At 43.6% G+C, this 21,946-nt stretch overlaps 2 protein-coding genes across 2 annotated transcripts; both read left to right on the forward strand.

Annotated features, from left to right (window-relative positions):
- Positions 1 to 1,210: 1,210 nt before the first annotated feature.
- LOC133498827 (tyrosine-protein kinase-like otk) lies at positions 1,211 to 17,554 on the forward strand. The gene is made up of 7 exons (XM_061816005.1): positions 1,211 to 1,256; positions 5,762 to 5,905; positions 7,901 to 8,052; positions 9,132 to 9,285; positions 13,999 to 14,045; positions 16,602 to 16,687; positions 17,536 to 17,554. Exons 2-7 carry the CDS (start codon positions 5,797 to 5,799, stop codon positions 17,552 to 17,554), a joined length of 567 nt encoding a protein of 188 aa, XP_061671989.1. The 5' UTR covers positions 1,211 to 1,256; positions 5,762 to 5,796.
- On the forward strand, positions 17,287 to 21,845 carry LOC133498828 (uncharacterized). The gene is made up of 3 exons (XM_061816006.1): positions 17,287 to 17,971; positions 18,507 to 18,667; positions 21,451 to 21,845. The coding sequence occupies exons 1-3, from the start codon at positions 17,658 to 17,660 to the stop codon at positions 21,843 to 21,845; spliced, it is 870 nt and encodes a 289-aa protein (XP_061671990.1). The 5' UTR covers positions 17,287 to 17,657.
- The last annotated feature ends 101 nt before the right edge of the window (positions 21,846 to 21,946 follow it).

The raw sequence follows: 21,946 nt of genomic DNA on the forward strand, positions 1-21,946 counted from the left end.
AAAGCACTCTATTTTGGTTTCATCTAAACATATGACATTCGCCCAGTCCTCCTCTGGATCAAATGCTCTTTAGCAAACTTCAGAAGGGCCTGGACATATACTGGTTTGAGCACTGCAAGATTTGGGTCTCTTGTGGCGTAGTATTACTGATGGTAGCCTTTGTTACTTTACTCTGGAGGACATTCACGAGGTTCCCCCATGTGGTTCTTGAATTTTAGCTCACTGTTCTTGTGAACATTTTGACCCCAAGAGGCGAGACCTTTTGTGGAGCCCCAGATTAATAGAGATTACCAGTGGTCTCGTATGTGTTCCATTTTCTAATAATTGCTGCTACAGTTGATTTCTTCACACCAAGCTGTTTACCTATTGCAGATTCAGTCCTCCTTGTCTGGTGCAAGTCTACATTATCGTTTCCAATATCCTTTCACAGCTCTTTGGTCTTGGCCATAGTGGATCTTGGAGTGTGACCGTTTGAGGTTGTGGACACGTGTCTTTTATACTGATAACATTTTCAAACAGGTGACATTAATACAAGTAATGAGTCGAGGTCAGAGGGGGCTCTTAAACAAGATGTTACAGGTCAGTGAGAGACAGAAATCTTACTTTGTTTGTAGGTGACTAAATACTTGTTTTAGTGAGGAATGTACCAATTAATTCATAAAAAAAAAAATCAATGTGATTTTCTGGATTTTCTTTCCTCATCTTGTCTCTCATTGGTAAGGTGTACCTTGGCTGAAAATGATAGGCCTCTCATCTTTTTAAGTGGCGGAACTTGCACAAATGGTGGCTGATCAAATACTTTTTTGCCCCACTGTACGTAGATAGATGAGTACATGGGATGTTATATGGATGAATATGCACTGTAGATGAGTAATTAGGTTGGAAGTTCGATACACCTTTAAGCAGATAGGTTAGTTGTTAGGTAACTATTGTCAGTAGTTAGGTAAGTGTGTAGATTGGGAGAGAAGATGGTAGATAGGGTGATAGATAGGAGGAACATCATAGTCATATATCTGTGAAATTGCCCAAATACTTCAAGTACCTTCATGTTCCCACATCCTTTTTGCATCTGTAGGTGCATAAAAGAGGCCTTCTTTTCTGTGACAGCTGTTGGCTTTGAATGGACACTCGCACGTGGATGTGCGTGTGCACGTGTTTGCTGTTTATCGGCACCCTCTTCACGCCAGACTGCATCAAGAGGATGGAGGGTCCGCACTGAGCCTCCGCACGGACTGTAACGGCAACTTCAGTATTCGGTAAGTATTTGACTTGATGTCCATGCATGTATGTATTAATTTGATCAATTCTAAGCAGTCAAACTGCACAATTGACTGGGTGTCCATGTGGGAGCTATTCAATTAGCAAGTCTTGGTGTTATTAACATGCTAACAAGTGTAAATGATGTGTTCTGAGCTGTATGAGTCATGGCATACATACAAATGGACACGCAGGCTTACTTAGCATTAAGTTAGCAGCCACCAGGCGACCAGGTGACTCTTCACCACATTCAAGACCAACAAAGCCAACTTGTCTTTTGAGTCAACCTCTGCTGTTTCATGAGGTCCCACAATGTTGTGTTGTTTTGTTCCTCACCCATGCATCTGCCTCATCACCTATTTAGCTGTCTACTGCCCCAATGCGCAGAAGTGGGTAGTGTAGCCAAATACATGTATTGTACTCAATTATGAGTTGTATTACTTTAGAATAATGAGTCAAGTAAGAAGTCCAAATATTTCCTTGGATAAGCCTAAGAAAATACACTCGAAAACCTACTCAAATAAAGACTAACTAATAATAATAATAAAAAAGCAAGAGCATTAATTTCAAATAAAGAAAATAAAAATAAAAATAATACATGAGAATGCACAGACACTTGCCACTATTTCAATTTTAAACTGCCCGAAACCTGTCAACACGTGCATTGGGCCCTTTCGAAACATTTGCTTCATTCACGTTATGCACTTCAATCAGTGCTGCCCAACATCTTTTGCACGTTGGACGGTTTAGAGTAGCCATTCTTTCCTTACAGAACGGGTGTAAAGGTGTGTGTGTGAGACACCTCAGAAATAAATTAACATTTTTGTTGTATCAGTGTGTGCCCTTGGCTTGTTCCTTATATACAGTCTGCTTGGTAGTTTTGTATTTGTTACTGTGATTTCAGAAAAGCCCACTTCATAAAGATAGGATGTTGGAATTGGTAGCAGCAAAATTATTCTGTTGATCACTTGGATGGATGGATGACACTAGCGATCACGTTGGCGCAACGGTGCACTACGCGAAAGTCACGAAGAAGTCCAAAAATTGATCATGTACACACTAAGAGACAAATAAAAGAAGTGACCAGCATGTCGATCATTATAACTGAGTAAAATTGTCCATTCTTGTTCATACAAATACTCAAGTAAAAGTAAAAAGTCCATTTGATTCAAACTAAAAAGTACAATTTATCCAAAATGTAACGCGAGTCGATAAAATGGGAGTAAATGTAACGTGTTACTACCCACTCACACATTTGTCAACTTATCCAATTATGCAACCATCCATCCACTCACTCAGCCAATCACCCAATCATCCATGCATCAATCTAGCCACTGACCCATGCCTTTACCCTCTCACCTGATTGTAAAGTCATCTATTCCCTCACTCATCCACCGATGCAGCCATCCATTGACATAATCATGTTTTTACCCATCCAACCCCTTATTCATACTGTACATCAGGGGTGTCCAAACTTTTTGCAAAGAGGGCCAGATTTGGTAAGGTGAAAATGTGTGGGGGCCGACTATTTAGCCTGACATTCTTTGAACCATTAACATTAAATACAAATTAACTTTTTGGGATTTTTTTTTATTTAATTACAAATGGCATACTTTTACTTTTACATTTTTTTTACATTTAGGTTTTTACCGAAATCACAAACCACAAAAAATTAAGAAAACTATAAAGGATATCTAAGTTCATGTGAAACATTACATATTATTCACTATTATATGCTCACTGTAGGAAAAGTGCTGAAAACAAAACAATGAGCACTGCATATTCAAACTGTGATTTTGACCATCACAAAAAAATTAATTAACTGAGATTTAAGAATTTATTCAACTCAGAGGACTTAACAAAGGTCTTGCCTGCACTAATGTGAAGGGTGATACTGGGATCTTGACTGCAGTATGTAGTCCATGTCTGGCTCAAGAGCAGTGGTTTTGATGCGCAAGACGTCACGCAGGTGAGAGTCACTCAGTCTCGTCCTCATGCGGCTCTTGTTAATGTTCATAACGGAGAATGTCTTCTCGCACATGTATGTGGAGCCAAACAAGCTCAGCATTTTCTTAGCAAATGTCCGAATTGCTTGGAACCTGCCTTCATCCAGCTGGCGGTAGAAGTTGACAAGAGGGAGCTGTTGGTGCCGACTGCGATGCTCGGCGTCACACTGCAGCTCAATGAGCTCCAGTTGCAGGGGGTCTGGAGCGTCATCAGGGTCCACGGAGAAAGGAGAGGAAAAAAGCGTGATCTCCTTTTCAATAGCTGCAAAGTCCCGAAAGCGCTGCTGAAACTCCTCAACCAGAGATGAGATGTCTGCTGCATACTTTGTCATTTGCGCACTGATATTGATCTGTGGGAAACTGGTCACAATTTCCTGCAGCGACGGGAAATGTGCGGTATTGGGCTGCGCCTGTGACAGGTGTCTTTGGAAAAGTAGCAGCTTGGTCCGAAAGGCTTTGATGTGTGAATACAGTTGGCTTACCACTGCATTTTGCCCTTGAAGGCTTGTGTTCAGCGCATTCAGATGTCGCGTTATGTCAACTAAAAGTCCCAAATCAGCCAGCCAAACAGGATCATTTAATTGTGGCATGGGTTGTCCCTTTTTAGTCAAGAATTGTCCAATTTCCTCCCTGAGAGAGAAGAAGCGCTGCAGCGCAGACCCCCGACTGAGCCACCTTACGTCGGTGTGATACAAAACATCTCCGTATTCAGCCTGGATGTCGAGAAGAAACTGTTGAAACTGGCGGTGGCACATATAATTAATAGTCTTTATCACCGGTTTCATAACATTATCATATTTCATATATTTGGCACAGAGAACTTCTTGATGAATAATACAGGGGAGTTTAATAGCGCTGCCTCCTTCTTCGCTGACTTTGTTACAGACAAGGCTTGATAATCCACTCCGCTCGCCAGCCATGGCAGGTGCGCCGTCCGTAATAATCCCGGTGACTTTATTCCACTGTAGTTTCATGTCATCTACGGTGGAACAAACAGAAACAAATAAATCCGTTCCTCTTGTTTGGCCCTTCAGACTCTGGAGGTCCAGAAGCTCTTCACTCACGTTCATGTCATTGTCCACTCCTCTTAAAAAGATCAGTAACTGAGCGGTGTCGGACGCATCCGTGCTTTCATCGCACGCTAACGAGAAAAAGTCAAACTCAGTTCCTTTTGCCTCTAACTGTCTCTTAATATCTAATGAAACGTCTTCAATTCTCCGTACCACAGTATTATGAGCCAGGCAAATATTGGCAAACTCTTGCTTCTTCGCGGGACAAATTTTCTCAACCATTTTCATTACACAGTCTTTAATAAATTCACCCTCAGTGAAAGGTTTGCAGTGCTTTGCAATCAGCGTTGCCACTTCGTAGCTTGCCTTTGTGGCATTTTCATTTGACTCACGGACTCTTGTGAAAAAGCTTTGCTGTGCCGTTAAAACAGCTTCCAGTTGCTTCACTTTTTCAATGCGTTTGTTCCCAGTTAGCTTGTCGTAGCTAGCATGTTTCGTCTGGTAGTGCCTCTTGATGTTGAATTCCTTGAAAACAGCCACAGTCTCTTGGCAAATTAGGCCTTTTTTTGTTTACAGACGCCATGTTAGAAATGGGCTGGGCTGAAACGATCACGCAAGGTCAAGGGTCACGGCGGCCAGAGGGCGGCCACAGGGCTACTGCCATCTTCTGGTGAAATGAAAAATAGGAAAAATAGCTTTTTGTACACATGTATTTTATACTGTGGTCAACAGTGCTGGCGGGCCGCATATTATTGATTTCATGATAGAGGCCGCGGGCCGGTAAAAATTTGTCCACGGGCCGCAATTGGCCCGGGGGCCGGACTTTGGACATGTCTGCTGTACATCCATCCATCCATCCATCCATCCACTCATTCAGTCACTCATGCCTTCCACCATCCACAAACATACTCGTGCATTCACCCACTCATCCATCCATTTATTTCGACCTCCTATTCATCCTTCCCACCCTCCATTTACATCCATCTACTCACTTAGCCATGCCTTCACCCACTCGTCTAGCTTCACACGTCCACCGTGACCCATTTCCCCTTACATGGAGCGGCCCCTTAACGCAATCAAAACTGTACCGTCTTTAATATCACGATAAGCCAAAATTGTGCTGCTGTGTGCTCCATCCCTTACACGGGCATGGCGAGAGGGCCATGAAAGCCTATAGGATCAGAGGAAAGGGAAAGAGAACATGTTGATCTTGCCGGTACAAAGCTCGGCAGCTTTGTTTCATGTCATTTCCATTGAGTGCGCTGCTGTGCACTCTGTAAAGTGTGTGGCCTCATTCAAGCCACCGAAGAGGATGGATCGGCAGAGCATGGTCAGTAGTTTTTTGTTTGTAAATACTGATACATTTTTTAGTTCAAATTAGATTTTTGATAGCAGATCCAGAAAGCATGCATCTGGGGATTTGTTGTGTTATCCAAGTCAATACTGTTTATTGAATTTTGACCCCATTAAAGTATATTGACTTTTCAGCGTGGACAAAATGGCTGAAGCTACATGGTGGTTTTATGATGCCTCTGATGGAGCTCTGCAGTAGGATGCACGTCTGCCCTCCTCAGATGATTCCCGGCCTCTGCTTAGTCGTCCTGTCCAGTCTGATAGCCTCGTCCCAGTCAGGTAAGACTGTTCCCACGTGCACTATACAACCTACAGATAAAAGATATATAAGACTATGGGACTCCATCAGGGTTCCACACTGAGCCCCTTCCTGTTTGCTGTTGTAATCGATAGGCTGACAGACGAGGTTAGACTGGAATCCCCTTGGATCATGATGTTCGCAGATGATATTGTGATCTGCAGTGAAAGCAGGGACCAGGCGGAGGAACAATTAGAAAGATGGAGGTACGCACTGGAAAGGAGAGGAATGAAGATTAGGCAAAGTAAAACAGAATATATGTGTGTGAATGAGAGGGGCGGAGGAGGAAGAGTGAAGCTCCGGGGAGAAGAGATAGCGACGGTGGACGACTTCAAATACTTGGGGTCAACAATACAGAGCAATGGAGAGTGTGGTAAGGAAGTGAAGAAACAGGTTGAAGTGGGGTGGAACAGGTGGCGGAAGGTGTCTGGTGTGTTATGTGACAGAAGAGTCTCCGCTACGATGAAGGGCAAGGTGTATAAAATAATGGTGAGGCCGGCCATGATGTACGGATTTGAGACGGTGGCTCTGAAGAAACGACAGGAAGCGGAACTGGAGGTAGCAGAAATGAAGATGCTGAGGTTCTCGCTTGGAGTGAACAGGTTGGATAGGATTAGAAATGAGCTCATTGGAGGGACAGCCAAAGTTGGATGTTTTGGAGACAAGGTTAGAGAGAGCAGACTTAGATGGTTTGGAAAAGTTCAGAGGCGAGAGAGTGAGTATATTGGTAGAAGGGTGCTGAGGATGGAGCTGCAAGGCAAAAGAGTGAGAGGAAGACCAAAGAAAAGGTTGATTGATGTTGTGAGGGAGGACATGAGGACAGTGGGTGTTAGAGAGGAGGATGCACGAGATAGGCTTAGATGGAAAAAGATGACATGCTGTGGCGACCCCTAACGCGACAAGCCGAAAGAAAAAGAAGAAGATATGTAGATATATAGAGCTCGTGCACGTGACGTCACCATTTTCACGGCGCCATATTGCCGGTCAAAAAGAGCTGCTCGACAGTGTGGGGGACATTGAACCGGAGCAGAATATACACAATGCCGGAGACTTGTTGTGCTGTTGGTTGTCACAACAGACGAGACAGATATTCAAAGAGATCATTCTTTGGGATAGCAGCTGAAAAGACAAGAAAAGATTGATGGATTTCGGCGATTAAACCTGATGGATGGTGCCCAACCAAATACACACAACTGTGTACCGATCACTTCACTTCAGAGAGGAATTATTCTTGTTTGTGTTAAACCAGAGGTCATTTATTTAAATATTGGTATTTATATTGAAAAAATCTGAGTGGCTCCATCACTATGTGGGATTTATTCTTAAGAACAGATCCAGCAACAAATTATGCATCCAGACTGTTCTATGCTTTCAAACTCTTCCGTGTAAATCTCAATGACTTACTCACCAGATACATGTGTGGATGCAGTTGTCCAAGACAAGCAGAAGCGGGGTAATAGTCCAATTTCTTATCGCCGAAAACATCAACTTCGGCATTAAATTTGGGTCCTCTATGCCAAGTGTCTCTCATTTTTCCACCTACCTTCATTTATTATCACCTTCTACATGTTTAACGGTATTGGAAAAAACGCTGGGCGTCGTGCTATAAGACGCATTTTCGTGTCGTCTCCAATCGACTTAGCATTGAAGAATGGTTTGACCGACACCTCCGGCCAGTGACGTGATTTGATGACGTAGGTGCACGAGCTCTATATTCATCCTTGTTCCCACAGAGCAGAAAAAAAACAAAAACCAAAAAAAAAAAAAACAAAAAAAAAAAATATATATATATATATAAATATATATATATATATATAATGCTTTCCGAGGAAATCCCAATGATGAGCTACTTTGGCAGCAGGCCCACGGGCTACCCATGTGGTCTTTGGGTGGTATCCGTGGGCATCATGCTGAGCACTCTTTTATTAGTTGCATAATTTTTCATGGATGTGACATGGTGGTTGGTGTTTTGTCAGGTTTGGAGGAGGTGTTCTTCAGTCCATGGGATCAGACGGTCATAGAAGGAGATGAGGCCTCCTTCCACTGCGTGTCTGGCGAAAGCTCGACTCCAGCCAGCATCCTTTGGATCAAAGATGGCAGGCTGGTCACCACTGGGAGGCAAAGCCAAGTAATGAAAACTTAACCACTCTACAACCACGAAGTTGATGCCTGAACTACATGTGTATGAATGGATGGGTGCATCGAGAAAAGGATGGCTGGATGAATGTATCTATGGATGAATAGATGGAGGCATGGGGGAAATAATAAGTACATGATTATGGATAAAAGCAGCCTCCCCCAAAGGCTCAGTTGTTCGTGAGCAAGGATGGGCCGAGGTTCACCGTTATGTGAACAACTGCTTGAGCAAATAGTCTAACATTTAACTTCTAAACATAAAATGGCAAGGAATTTGGGGATGTCATATTTCCGGTCCATAATATCATCAAAAGATTCAGGAGAAATCTCTGCTTGCAATCAGCAAGGGTGAAAACCAACATTGAATGCCCATAAACTTTGATCACTCAGGTGGCTCTGCATTAAAAATTAGAGTCATGTACATTATATTGCCACATGGGCTCAGAGACTTTTCAGGAAACCACTGCAACTTAAAACAGTTCTTTGCCGCATCTACTCTTGCAAGTTCAAATTCTGCCATGCAAAGCAAAAGCCATATATCAACACCACGCAGAAACTGGCTTCTCTGGGCCTGAGCTCATCTAAGATGGGCCACAGCGGAAAAGGACAATCTGGGTTGTTGCAACTGAAAAGTTCAAAACCCAGCATCTGAGACAGTCTTGGGGTGTGTTAGTATCCATGTATTGGGTCACTTGGATATTTGTGAAGGCACCATTAATGCCAAAAAGAACAAACACATTTTAAATCAACAAATGCTGCCATTTCAGTAAAGTCTTTTTCAAGAGCATCCCTGTTTTATTTGAGCAAAACAATGCCAAGCCATATTGTGTACTTATTTTAACAGCATGGCTTCATGGTAATTGTGAGTACTAGACTGGTCTGCGAGCAGTCCATACCTGTCTTCTACTGAAAATGCGTTGCGCACTGTGATGTTCAAAATCCGACATCAGACTGTTGTACATCGAACAATAATGGAAAACAACTCAAGCTACAAAATTTGAAAAATAATGTGTCTTTACTCTCCATCCATGTTAAACTCTTTTTCCACCATTTCTCCCACATGGCATTCAGGGAGAATACGGAGGCGGCCACCAGAAGAAGACATCAGGAAGGCTTCTTCTTGTCAACGTGAGCCTGGAAGACGCTGGCACGTACGTGTGCCAGACCGTCAACCCTTCACTAAACATCAGCAGGAAGAGCAGGCCGGCCAAGCTCACCGTACTTGGTAAAAATCTTTATTGCTAACCTTGTCTTGAAATCCTAGCATGAAACCCAAACCCTGCCTTGAATACCTGACTTGATAGCTGAACCGTGTCTTGAAACTCTAATTTAAAACCATAACCATGTCTTAAAAAACCTAATCCTGACATGAAACCCCAATGTGAAACCTTAAACCTGTTGTAAAGCTTTACTTTTGAACCCTAACCATGTCTTAAAAACCCTACCTGTACTTGAGTCCCTTTCCCCTGCACGTCCAGGGGTCCCCCGCCGACTGCGTGTGACACGGGGCCCAGACAATGTGACGGTCGCCGTGGGAACCGAGGCCTCCCTGCAGTGCCAGGTGGTCGGTTTCCCAGTCCCCGCGGTGCGCTGGTTCAAAGACGACGCACCCCTGGAGGTCACGACCTCGCTTGGCCTGCGGGACAACGGACAGCTGCTCACATTCAGGTGCTGATTGTTCACCACTAAAATTCTAAATGCATTTTCATTTACAGGACAATACAATATTTGAGGGGGCTGTTGGTATTGTTTATTATTTTTCAGGAATGTGAGCAGAGAGGATGAAGGCTCGTATCACTGTGAGGCATCAAACCTTCGAGAGAAAACTAAGTCGCAGCCAGCTTTTCTCCTTCCTGCTGGTTCGTATGCACACAGCCGGAATAGAAAGAGATATGTCATCCAGTCATCCATTTCGGAGTAGTTTGTCCTCACAAAGGCCACATGAGCTGTCATCAGGCAGGAGGCGGGATACACCCTGAACTGGTTGCCAGCCAATCGCAGGGCACATAGAAATGTTAACCTTAAATGGAAACCTGAGCACAGGCTTGAAACCTAAATTTAAAAATCCAAACTCAGGTTTGAAATGCTACTTTGAACCTTGTCTCAAAATAGTGGTGGCCAACCCGCAGCTCTGGAGCCGCATGTGGCTCTTTGCCTCCTTTTGTGGGGCTCTCGAGAAGTCATGGAAGCATATTGAAGTTCCATTTATGTTTATGTGCAGTTGAGAGCGCGTGTTGCTGGAGTTCATAACGGTATTTAGGTGCGCACTGTGCTTGAGTTTATTACAATTGTTATGGGTATTGTGACATCAAGCTTCGTGTGTGTGGCTGTTATGCATTGATGTGTGAGTGAGATGGGATTGTGCATACGTGTCCGGTGGGTGGGTGAGAAAAAAAAAAGCATGATAGCGACCGGGGAAGCGTGGCTGTATTGTTCCCGCCATCCAGATCAGTTGTGGAACAAGAGAGGGGAGTTAAACCCGAGGAGGACAGCCTAGGCCCCGGAGAACACATCTCCTTGCATCACCTGACCACAGTCAGCTGACAGCAGCAGGAAAGCTGAACATGGTATTTTCGCAAAACTGGCTCTGGCATTGAATGAACATAGCTCAAAGTTTCCCAGTCGGATGGTGATCTTTGGAGAAAACAATTTGTTAATTTCACCCTCAAAATGCCAGTGAAAAATGCACAGTAAAACAAAAATGTGTGGATGAACACGGGATGTTTTTACCAGAGCCTATATTTTTGTTGTTGAGCGGAAAGGACAGCCACTCTCTGCCTTTTGTGTCAGACATCCATCACACATTTCACAGCTTCAAATCTTCAGTTCACTCCACGTTAACATCGACCTAGAATTTGCAAGAGGGAGTAAAACTTCATTCATAAGTTAGTCAATTCAAAAAAATCATACAGAAAAGCAGATGAAAAAATGAAGCATCCAGAGACTAATTCCTGCATCGTATCAAGTGGCTTGGAACATTGCAAGGGATCAAAACGCCATACAGTGAAGGGGACCTTATTAAAAACTGACTCTGTGATGTTGCTGAAATCTTATCCAATTTTATTTTTTAAAAATTACTGGCCTGTGGTCTTGGTACTCTGCAGGAGTCAATTTTTCCCATGATGTTGGTGTGTGATACAGTATTTGCAATAAATCTGACTGAGCAAAGGTATGCGTGTGAGGAGGGAATGACATCCATGTGTATCATGTGGATCTTTGCCATAACACAGTAAAAAATGTGGCTCTTCATCTCTGACTGGTTGGCCACCCTTTGCTTAAAACCTTAACCCTTATTTGAGATCGTAAAAAGATTCCAGACCCAATCTTGAAACCCTAGCCCCAACCTTGAAACCTGAATTTGAAAATCCAACCCTTATTCAAAATTCTAATCTTATCTTAAAACACTTAATGTACTTTGAAAATCTGATTTGAAATCACAACGGTTACATAAAATATTAAATTGAAATCATAACCACAACTTGATACCGTACTTGAGCTTGAAACCTCAACCCAACGTCAAAAATTGTACTTGTGACCTGAAACTTGATCCATATAAAACCTTGTCTTGAAAGCCTAAACCTGTCCTGAAAGGCTTCATTTTTCAATGTCCACCTTCTCCTTTCGACACTGAAGTCTTCCTACCGATGCTTTGTAAAGTTTTATTTCAGTTTTTTTTTTTCTCCAGAGATGGGGTGGAGCTTCACCCAGCATCCATCCAACGTGACGGCATGGAGAGGCGACAACGTGAGTGTGTCGTGCAGGCCGCCCTTCAGCAGACCTCCTGCCGAGGTTACCTGGTTCAAGAACAACCGTCTTGTGACGCCCTCGGCCCGCGTGGGCGTTCTCCCTGACGGAGACCTCCTCATCCTCAGGTCTCCCAGCAACAAATGCACGAGTAGTAAGACCAAACTTTGGGTAGGATGCACTGGACCTTTGGCATTCCTGTGCATTTGTTTCAGTGACTCTGCTTAGATTGGTTTCCAGCGTTTGTTCCATTTCAACTTCATGGGTTGCGCATTCAAGTCTTTTTGTTGCTTTTAAATCAAAAAGCCAATAAACCTTGTTTAAAATCCCATTACGCTTTGTTTATTCAGCGTGGTGGAGGCAGACACGGGCAGTTACCTGTGCAGGGCGGCAAACGTCCACCTGCAAAGATTCGTCACGTCCATGAGAGCAACGCTCACTGTGCACGGTAGAAACTGGACTACTTTACACTTGCTTAAAACATTTACCCAGGCATTTGAAATCCGAAACTTGTCTTAAACCCTAACCCTTGCTTGAAACCCTCATTTGAATCTCTAAATGAGGTTTTGAAAGTAAATCCATATCAAGCTTAATATCGCCAGTCAAAAAGGTCGATTGACCGTTCGCAAGTGGAGTGATTCCTTGCTTTTTCCCAGTGAGTCCCATCCTGGTGAGCAGCGCAGACCGGGTCCCATGCAGGCTTGGGGGTTCTGCGGTGCTGCCCTGCTCAGCTGTCGGGGTCCTGCCCATCTGGTACATGTGGAGCAGAGACCGTGAAGCCAAGACCCCAATCAGCAACTCTGATGGAAAACACATTGATGGTGAGTCAAATAATGGACAGCCAGCATTCTCAAACTTTTTGGTTTCAAGGGAAAATATTTTTCCAAGAATAGGTGGCAAAAATTGTTCAGTTGTTTCCATTCTATTTCATTATGTAATCACCAAATGTTTTTATATTACTACTACTACAGACCCTTGTTGAGAGTACCTACATGAAGAAACTCAGCACAATAATATAATACATGTACATGTGGTTATAGAGGCACCGGTTGCCTCACAGATCTGAGCAACCCGGTTCAAATCCACCCTCACATCTGAGGTTGCATGTTCTCCCCGTGCCTGTGTAGGTTTCACAGGGTATTCCGTTTTTTTTTTTAACCACTCACCAAAATCATGCATAATAAGTTAATTGAAGACTAATTTGTCAGTGGTATGAATATGACTGAAAATGGTTTTTTGTTTATACGTGACGTGCAATTGGCTGGCAACCAGTTCAGGGTGTACCCCGCCTCCTGCCAATCAGCTGGGATAGGCTCCAGCATATCCGCGACCCTAGTGCAGATAAGAAAATGGATGGATGGACATACATGTTGTTGAACTGCTCCACGATGTCCTTACCTCCAGATGATGGAGCTCTGCATCTTTCCAGTGTGCAAGCGTCGGACGCCGGGGAATACTTTTGCACGGCGGAGAACAGAGCAGGACGGCAGCAGAGAAGCATCGTCCTCGTGGTCACGGGTAGGGTCACTGAAACACCAAAAGCCTGGGTTAGGATTTTGCACGTTTACGGTTTCAAGTTAGGGTTTTGCACTGGGGTTGGTGTTCCAAATTGGGATTTTAAATGGGACTTTCATGCCAGGGTTGAGATTTTGACTAATGCTTCCAAGCCTGGGTTAAAATTTACTGTAAAGTTAAAATATTCCAAATGTGTGGGAGGGAAGATGATTGGCCAAAGGAGTGCTCACATTGGCTGCACTGGTACCCTTGTAGAGGTCAATCTGTTTGTCAATAAAAACTAATCCAATAGCGAGGGAGGATGATAATGCAATCTATCGAAATTTACGATCAAGCAGTCGGTTGCCATGGAATGAATGGGAAACCCTTGGTTTTGTGTTTCAAAGTAGGGTTTTAAGATCAGGTGAGTGTTTTAATTCAGGGATTGAAATTGGGGTTTTAAAGCAAGGTGAAGGTTTGAAATTAGGATTTTGAATTGATGTCTCGGGTTTCAATATTGGGTTTGGGATTTTTAATTAGTTTTTCCAGACAGCACTAGGGTTTCAAAGTAGGTTTAAAAGCTATGTTAGAGTTTCAAATTAGGGTTTCTTGCCAGGGCTACTGCTCAAAATCTGGAGACGTTCCACATAACAAATGACATATTACCAAAAACCAAGTTTGCTTCCACTTCCCTCCTCAGATCATGACGTCCTGGACGATTTAAAGCAGTTTAACAGCTTGTCTGACGTGAGTAAGAGCACACAATGCTGAGACTATTACATGTACACGACTGGGATTTCTGTACAAATATCAGAGTAGCAAAAGCATGCACAAATAGAAGTACAGATACTTTTGCTCAAAAAAACACTGTCAATTCAACTCTTATATATAGTATACAGTAGATAGTAAAAGTTACCAAAAAAAAAGTATCGACAAAACACCACAGATGGACTAACAGATGTTACAGTAGTGGTCTTAAACATTTGGTCAATGGGCCAGAAACAGAGTCAGGGTCCAAATCCGTCAAATCTTAGTTTTCATTTATTTATTCGTATAAACTCCCATTTTAAGGCAGCATGGTGGACAATCTGTTTATAGTTCTGAGGACCGGGGTTCAAATCCCAGCCCCGTTTGTGTGGAGCTTGCATGTTCTCTCCGAGCCTGTGTGGGTTTTTTCTGGGTACTCCGGTTTCCTCCCACATCCCAGAAGGATGTAGGGTAGTTTAACTGAAGACTCTAGACTCTAAATTACCAATAGGTGTGAATGTGAGTGCGGATGATTGTTTGTCTCTATGTGCCCTGCAATTGGCTGGTGACCAGTTCAGGGTGTAGCGCACCTCTCGCCCAAAGATAGCTGGGATAAACTCCAGCACAGCTGTGGACCTAATAAAGAGAAGCAGCACGGAAGATGCACGAATGAATGACTCTCATTTTGAAACTCGTGCTTTTTTCTTTAACACAAAGCACCATAGAAACAAAAATCCTGAGAGTCGTGTAAGGTGACATGCACAAAACTGAGTGAGAGAGAAAAGATCTGCATGGCGGGGCATGTAGGGCGGGGCAACCTACAATCTATAGGCAGTAAGAGAGAATTTATGTGAAGCAATGCCTGCATACAGTATTTATATATGTTTATATGTATTTAAAATGTATTTCTATTGATGTCATGCAAGGCCATGGATAAACTGGTCCTGCCCACTAGAGATCAAATTTGTGTGAATGCTGACTGTGAACTTAAATGAGTTTGACACCCCCATGTTACAGTAATTCTAAACTCTCACAGACCTATGACTTTAAAGGGGAAATCCAGTGCTTTGCATGAACAGTGTCTCCAATAGGTCATGTAATATGTACCCTATTTTGACAATGTGATGTTAAATCCTCTCTCATTTAATAGTGTTTTGAGAAGATTTTTGACATTTACGAATTTTCAGGGGTGCTGCCATTTTCGCGAGTCACATGATCTACATCTGCGTTTGTGACGTGTACCATGCTTTTCCAAACGCTGGATTACATGGGACACCATTATGCTCAGCACCGATTTCTCGTATTTATCCCCATCTGATGAAGAAATAGCAGTATCGGTGGATCAGGAAGATGGAGGAATACTTCCATACAGATTTGAACCTGTGGCTGTAATTAATGTTGAGTATTCGGATGGTTCTTTGGCGGAATGACGCGAAGTCTGACTACTCGGAGGGCTACGCACGACATAAGTGCGTAAACAAAGGCCTCCGGGAGCTCTGGGCCGGCAGCCGCGGATGATTCTTCGGACGGGAATGACGCGGAGTCTGAGGAGTGAGCTCCGGCAGCGGGCCACGATCCAAGCTTCCAGGCGGCGGAGGCCATTAACCCCGGACGCCGAAACTAGGCTAAAGGCCTCCGCCACCACCGAAGGTGTGCTGCGAGCCGAGCTACGATGTCTGGGGAGGCCTTTAGCCGAGCTTTGGTGGCGGCGGAGGCCTTTAGCCTAGCTTCAGCGTCCGTGGCTAACGAAGCAGGTGGCGGTGGGCCACGAGTCGAGCTTCCAGACGGTGGAGGTCGTTAGCCCCACCTGGTTGCTCGGCTCACGGCTCGCGGCCCCCCGCCCGCCGCCGTAGCTCGCTCGTTGCCTCCGCGTCATTCCCGTCCGAAGAACCATCCGCGGCTGCCGGCCCGGAGCTCCCGGGGGCCTTTGTTTATGCACTTATGCCGCGCGTAGGCTTCCGACTAGTCAGACTCCGCGTCATTGTGCCCGAAAAACCATCCGAATATTCAACATTAATTACAGCCACAGGTTCAAATCTGTATGGAAGTATTCCTCTGTCTTCCCGATCAACCAATACTGCTATTTCTTCATCAGATGAGGATAAATCTGAGAAATCACCGCTGGGCACAATGTAATCAAGCCTTTGGTGCAGCACGTTACACGTCACATCTGTCATCGAAAATGGCAGCGCCCCTGAAAATTCGTAATTGTGGATAAAAATCTTCTCAAAACACCATTAAATGAGAGAGGATTTAACATCACATTGTCAAAATAGGGTACATATTATATGACCTATTGGATACACTGTTCATGCAAAGCACTGGATTTCCCCTTTAACCCACAGCGCAGGAAGTAAAAATACCTGGAATGTTTTCTTAACTACAGTATTTATGCATTTGTACTAGGTTACTTCCCATAACTGGCAGACATTTCTCTGTCCTGGTTCATGTCTGCTGCTTTTGATGCTTTACGTTTCTTGATACGTTTCTCCGTACAGTGAACCTCTCACGTATGTTCATTCTGAAATGGTCTTGTTTTTTTCTTCGACTCTGTAGAGCAACAACTCCAGCAAAGATTCCCAGTTTACAACACTGCAGACTCAGCAGATTACTGGACAACTACATCACAACAAGAATATTAAGTGTAATGTAAATCAATGTCTTTGCAATGCAATGTCATGGAAATACGGTACATATGTAATGTATATGCATGTCATTTCAACAAATCTGTGCTATAACCTGTTTTGCACATAGGAAATATTACATTATGTTCTTTTGGCTTTGCCTTTACTGCCTTGAAACCATAAATTAAAACCCAAACCTTATGCCTGGGTTAGAGTTTCAAAGTAGGTTTTGGGTATCAAATTAGAGTTTGACTGAGATTTCAAGGCAGAGTTCTGGTTTATATTTGGGTTTTAAGTCAGTGTTTCAATGTAGGATGGTTTCAAATTTTGGTTTCAACCTTGAGTTCGGTTTAGGACTTCAAATTAGGTTTTAAAATCTGAATTAGGATTTCAAATTCGGATTTCAAGCCTGGGGTACGGTTTTTACGATTTCAAGACAGTGTTCAAGTTTAAAATGGGTTCTAACAGTTTGGGTTCAAAAGTAGGGTTTCAAGACAGGGCAAGAGTATTAAGTTTGGGTTTCAAACTAGGATTTGACAACTGCATTATGGTTTCAAGTATCTGTTTCAACTCAGGGATCAAGTTTCAAAATCTGATTTAAGCCTCAGTAAAGTAAAGTGTTAAGGTTTTGATAACTGCGTAAAGATAGGGTTAGGCTTTCAAGTCTGTCATAGGATTTGTAACAAGGGTTTGTGTTTCAAACTAGTGGTTCAAACCATTGTTGGTTTTTAAAAGTTTCATTCAAAAACAGTGATAGTGTTCCAAGTGAAGTTGTACTAGAGTTTCCAGTGTCTGAGGCATACCACGATTTAAAACCCAACCATACTCAGATTTGAAACTGCAACCTGTCTCATGACTACTTTCAGGCTCATCGTCACGGTGTGAAACCACAACGAAGACGTCGATAAAGTTACCGTCTTTGTCCCCAGAAGGCCGGTCCACAAGCGATCCTCCGGGTCTGCCTTTAGTAACTCAGATTCAGGCTCCCATGCTGCCGCCTGCCCCTTACCCCAACTTCCTCTTGGAGCATTCTCAACCTCCTGAACCCCAAACGGACACTCACCCCTCCAGAGAAGTATCCGCAGACCTGCCTCACACCCATGCAACAGATTCAGTCCTGCATGAGATCTCTCTTCAAAGGCCTCCTCCTTTCCGGACCGGTTCTCCTACTGAGCAACCTTCCTGGCCCCGAGGGCTCAATGTGTCTGGTGCCCAGCAGGATCACCCTGTGGAGTCACTGATGGCGGAAGACGAATCGCAGAGGAACACCTCGCAGTCCCCCATGACCAGCAACGACCCTCGGTAGGTAGACGCCACAGGTTATGGATGGAGGCAATTTGTAGTGAGAATTATTATTATTTTTTTTTTTTGGGGGGGGGGGGGGAGTAGACCATGACCGTGGCTTGGCAACCCTACTTTGAGACCTTTGAAATGATATTTTGAATCCCAAACTCAAGCAAGACACCCTAATATTAAAACTCAGATTTGAATTCTTTGGGTTTATGATTTCAAGCCAGGGTTAGGGTAGTAAGAAATGTTCAGTTCTTCAAATTACAATTTCAAGATAGGCTTTCAAGCCGCCAGGTTTAGCGTTTTGAGTCTTGGTCGGGATATCAAACAAAGGTCAAGGTATCAAAATAGGGTTTCAGAAAAGGTTAGGGTTTCAAAGTAAGCTTCAAAGCCAGTGTTAAAATTTCAAGCAATTTGTTCGGATTTAAAATCGTACATTCAATGGATATGGTTTTAAAGTAGGTTTTTAAAATGGGGTTCTGCTGGAAGCATTGGTGCGTTGCACCGCAGTCCCCATTGACACTTGCATTCTTGTCTGTCTTTTTAGATCCAGGGTGACTCCGCAGTCCCCACCATGGCTCCCCGTACTGGAGAAACACGACGTGCCCATTGTGGTGGGCGTGGGTGTGTCTCTGGCCTTCATCTTCATCACAGTGGCCTTCTACTCCGTGGTGCAGAAGAACGAGCCAGCACCCACCGGACGTGCAGGTCTGTAATTGCAGAAATATGGAGAACTTTAAGGTTGGTTAAGGAGAACATGTCAACGGCGTGGCTCCCTGGAAAGGGTAGAGTTACAAAGTACTTGAAGGAAAGTGGCTGTCTGTTCTCCGTTAAATGAGAAAAGACAGTCACATTTGAAGTCCTTCCTGTGACTATGTTCTTTGAATAATTAAGCAAGAAAAGTTGTTGCGCGGGCAGGGGCTGTGTAGGACTTCAATGGGTAGCTGTGATGGCATGGTGGAACCTTAAATTTAACAAACTAATAGTGGTGAGGGTTGGCCCGTTCAACCCATTTGTCTGTTAGAGTGAAGCACTTTTTTCATGGCCTAAGGAATCCTAGTACAGGACTTGAATATTGTAAGTAAATATTGCAAAGCTTGTCAATGTCTCAAAAGTTTTCAACTTTATTGATATTTAACATTAAATATTGCTTTGATTGTCAATAATGGTGTGAAAGTGCTATTGCACAGACCACAGTTTAAACAGCTTCCTCCAGGTTTCTATTTCGACACATTTTCATGTGCTTATGCCAACGTTCTTATCGTTTGCAGGCTCTACATGTACATTTTGAACCAATCTCATTGGCCAATAATTAGCATTTAATGCTGATTGGCTTTAATGTCCTAATTCACAATCCGATCAATGGTGTTTTAAATCATCTTACACTTACTCTGTGTGGTCATTGTGCGCAGTATATTTGAATCCATAAGCTAAGTCATTTTTAGCCTTGTCATACATCTTTTGATTTCTTCTTTTCCTTCTTTTCACAGCGTGTCATCTTTTTCCATCTAAGCCTATCTCATGCATCTTCCTCTCGAACACCCACCGTCCTCATGTCCTCCCTCACAACATCAATCAACCTTCTCTTTGATCTTCCTCTCGCTCTTCTGCCTGGCAATTCCATCCTCAGCACCCTTCTACAAATATACTCACTCTCTTGCCTCTGGGGATGTCCAAACCATCCAAGACTGGTCTCTCGAACCTCGTTTCCAAAACATACAACTTTGGCTGTCCCTCTAATCTTATCCAACCTGCTCACTCCGAGCGAGAACCTCAACATCTTCATTTCTGCTACCTCCAGCTCTGTTTCGTGTTGTCTCTTCAGTGCCACCGTCTCTAATCTGTACATCATGGCCGGCCTCACCACTGGTTTATATACTTTGCCCTCCATCCTAGCAGAGACTCTTCTGTCACATAAGACACCAGACACCTTCCGCCAGTTGTTCCACCCCCCTTGGACCTGTTTCTTCACTTCCTTATCACACTCACGAATAGCAAGAGGCTCTGTAGCTCAGTGGTTAGAGCACTGGTTTGGTAAAACAGGGGTTGTGGGTTCACATCCCAATTGGGCCTCCACTCCCTGAGAAGGTTTGCGTCAGGAAGGCCATCTGGTGTAAAAATTGTGCCAAACATATATATGTGGTCATCTGAGATGACATGCTGTGGTGACCCCCGAAAGGGACAAGCTGAAAGAAACACACACACACACTATGAATAGAAAATACTTTAGGTAAACTTTGAATCTTGCTAAAATTTTTACTAACATTAAAAAAAAAAGCACATGTAACAAATAAATCAATGAATGTTGAGCTCGGCGGCACGGTGGAGCAACTGGTTAGAGCATTGACCTCACAGTTTTGAGGACTTGGGTCCCCCCTGTGTAAAAAAGTAAGTTTCTTTTGGCTTGTCCCGTTAGGGGTCGCCACAGCGTGACGTCTCAGATGAACGCTCATATTTGTTTGGCACTGTTGTTACGCCTAATGCCCTTCCTGACGCAACCCCTCTCAGGGAGTGCCTGTGTAGGTTTTCTCCGGGCACTGCGGTTTCGTCCCACATCCCAAAAACATGCATTAAATGGAGATTGTAAATGACCCCTAGGTTTGATTGTGAGTGGGTGTGTTGTCTGTCTCCATGTGCCCTGCTGGCTGGCAACCAGTTCAGGGTGTACCCTGGATTGGTTACAGCACTCCCGCGACCCTCATGAGGATAAGCGGCTCAGAAAAAGGATGGATGTATGATAACTCAATAGAGTTATAGTTAAAAAAACTATACTTGTGTTTATGTAATGAAAAAGCATTTAATGCTAATCAGTTGATCAGATTTAACGTCATAATTTGCCGATGCGATCAACATAATTGATCGTCCCTGCAAAAAACTTTGTCCGTTAAATCCGTATGACTACGTTATATGACAATAAGTCAGTGTCGTAACAGACCTCAGAGGGAAGGGAAACCATCCCTACAATCCAGCCCCCAACAAAAATGAGTTTGACAACACAGGTGAAATGGTAAATTGAGGCAGCATTTGAAGGTATTCTAAGGGTGGACATACTCTAATGAATAGTAATAACCTTTAAAAAAAATGGCAAAAGAAGGCTGTTTTTGAAGTCCGATAATGGGTCACTATAAAAAAAAAAACATTATTGTTGTAAAATATCCCACAAAAGTACCAATAGAAAGATGCCGTTGAAGGCCCTCCAACAGTGGCTATGAAAGATAGTAGTGTAGTTTTAAAAAAAAAAAAAACATTTAAAAAAAAACAGTACAGTATGAGAGGGATCAGAGAAAACTGGATTAACCTGAAAAATCTGTCTTGCAAGCTCACAATTACCTGCACACACGTTCAGAGCTGCTCATTGCCAGTCAACATTGTCGTCTTGCAGTCGTGCACCATGTTTATTGTCCTTTTGGCGCTGTGTAGCTGCGTCTTTGTGCGCGTTTGCAGCGTACAGGTTGACCCTGAGGTTTATTGCCAAAGTTGCCTACTCGCAGCTGAAGAGATCGAGAAGACCATGCAAACTCACGTTCCAAGAAAACGACGGGCGGCTCTCGAGGAACTCATGGTTGACAATGCGGTGTGCAACAGGCTGCCTTCCAGCGAGCGTTTCCACAAGGACAAGCTGGCCTCCGCCTGCGTAAAACTCTTTGATGCCTATCACTATGACTTCTATTTAGCGTTGCTGGGTAACAGACCTCTAAGGTTGGACGACATCCTTTGCTACAAGACGTCCACAGTGTGTGTGGACATAAAAGAAGAAGAAGAGGACATCGATGAAGAGTTTGTTGGGGATACAGAAAACAAGTTGACTGACGCTTTTCAAAAGGACGACAATGAAAAAGTGCACGTTGAGAAGACCGTCCCTCCCGCCTTAAAAGAGGAGTTTTGAAAAGTAGTATAACCTCTGTGTAACCAAATAGTACTTTAGGAATTTTGTTACGATTTAAGTGATGAGACAACTCAGTGCTTTATTTGTATGAGACCATTTTT

Source organism: Syngnathoides biaculeatus, chromosome 4 (assembly GCF_019802595.1).
Source record: "Syngnathoides biaculeatus isolate LvHL_M chromosome 4, ASM1980259v1, whole genome shotgun sequence".
Classification (NCBI taxonomy): Eukaryota; Metazoa; Chordata; class Actinopteri; order Syngnathiformes; family Syngnathidae; genus Syngnathoides; species Syngnathoides biaculeatus.

Coding starts and splice junctions, on each gene's coding strand:
- LOC133498827 (XM_061816005.1), top strand. CDS start 5,797: ATGATGCCTCTGATGGAGCTCTGCAGTAGGATGCACGTCTGCCCTCCT. Junction 8,053..9,131: donor CCACTGGGAGGCAAAGCCAA/GTAATGAAAACT, acceptor CATGGCATTCAG/GGAGAATACGGAGGCGGCCA. Junction 9,286..13,998: donor GGCCAAGCTCACCGTACTTG/GTAAAAATCTTT, acceptor TTCCCTCCTCAG/ATCATGACGTCCTGGACGAT.
- LOC133498828 (XM_061816006.1), top strand. CDS start 17,658: ATGCTGCCGCCTGCCCCTTACCCCAACTTCCTCTTGGAGCATTCTCAA. Junction 17,972..18,506: donor ATGACCAGCAACGACCCTCG/GTAGGTAGACGC, acceptor CTGTCTTTTTAG/ATCCAGGGTGACTCCGCAGT. Junction 18,668..21,450: donor AGCACCCACCGGACGTGCAG/GTCTGTAATTGC, acceptor GCCTACTCGCAG/CTGAAGAGATCGAGAAGACC.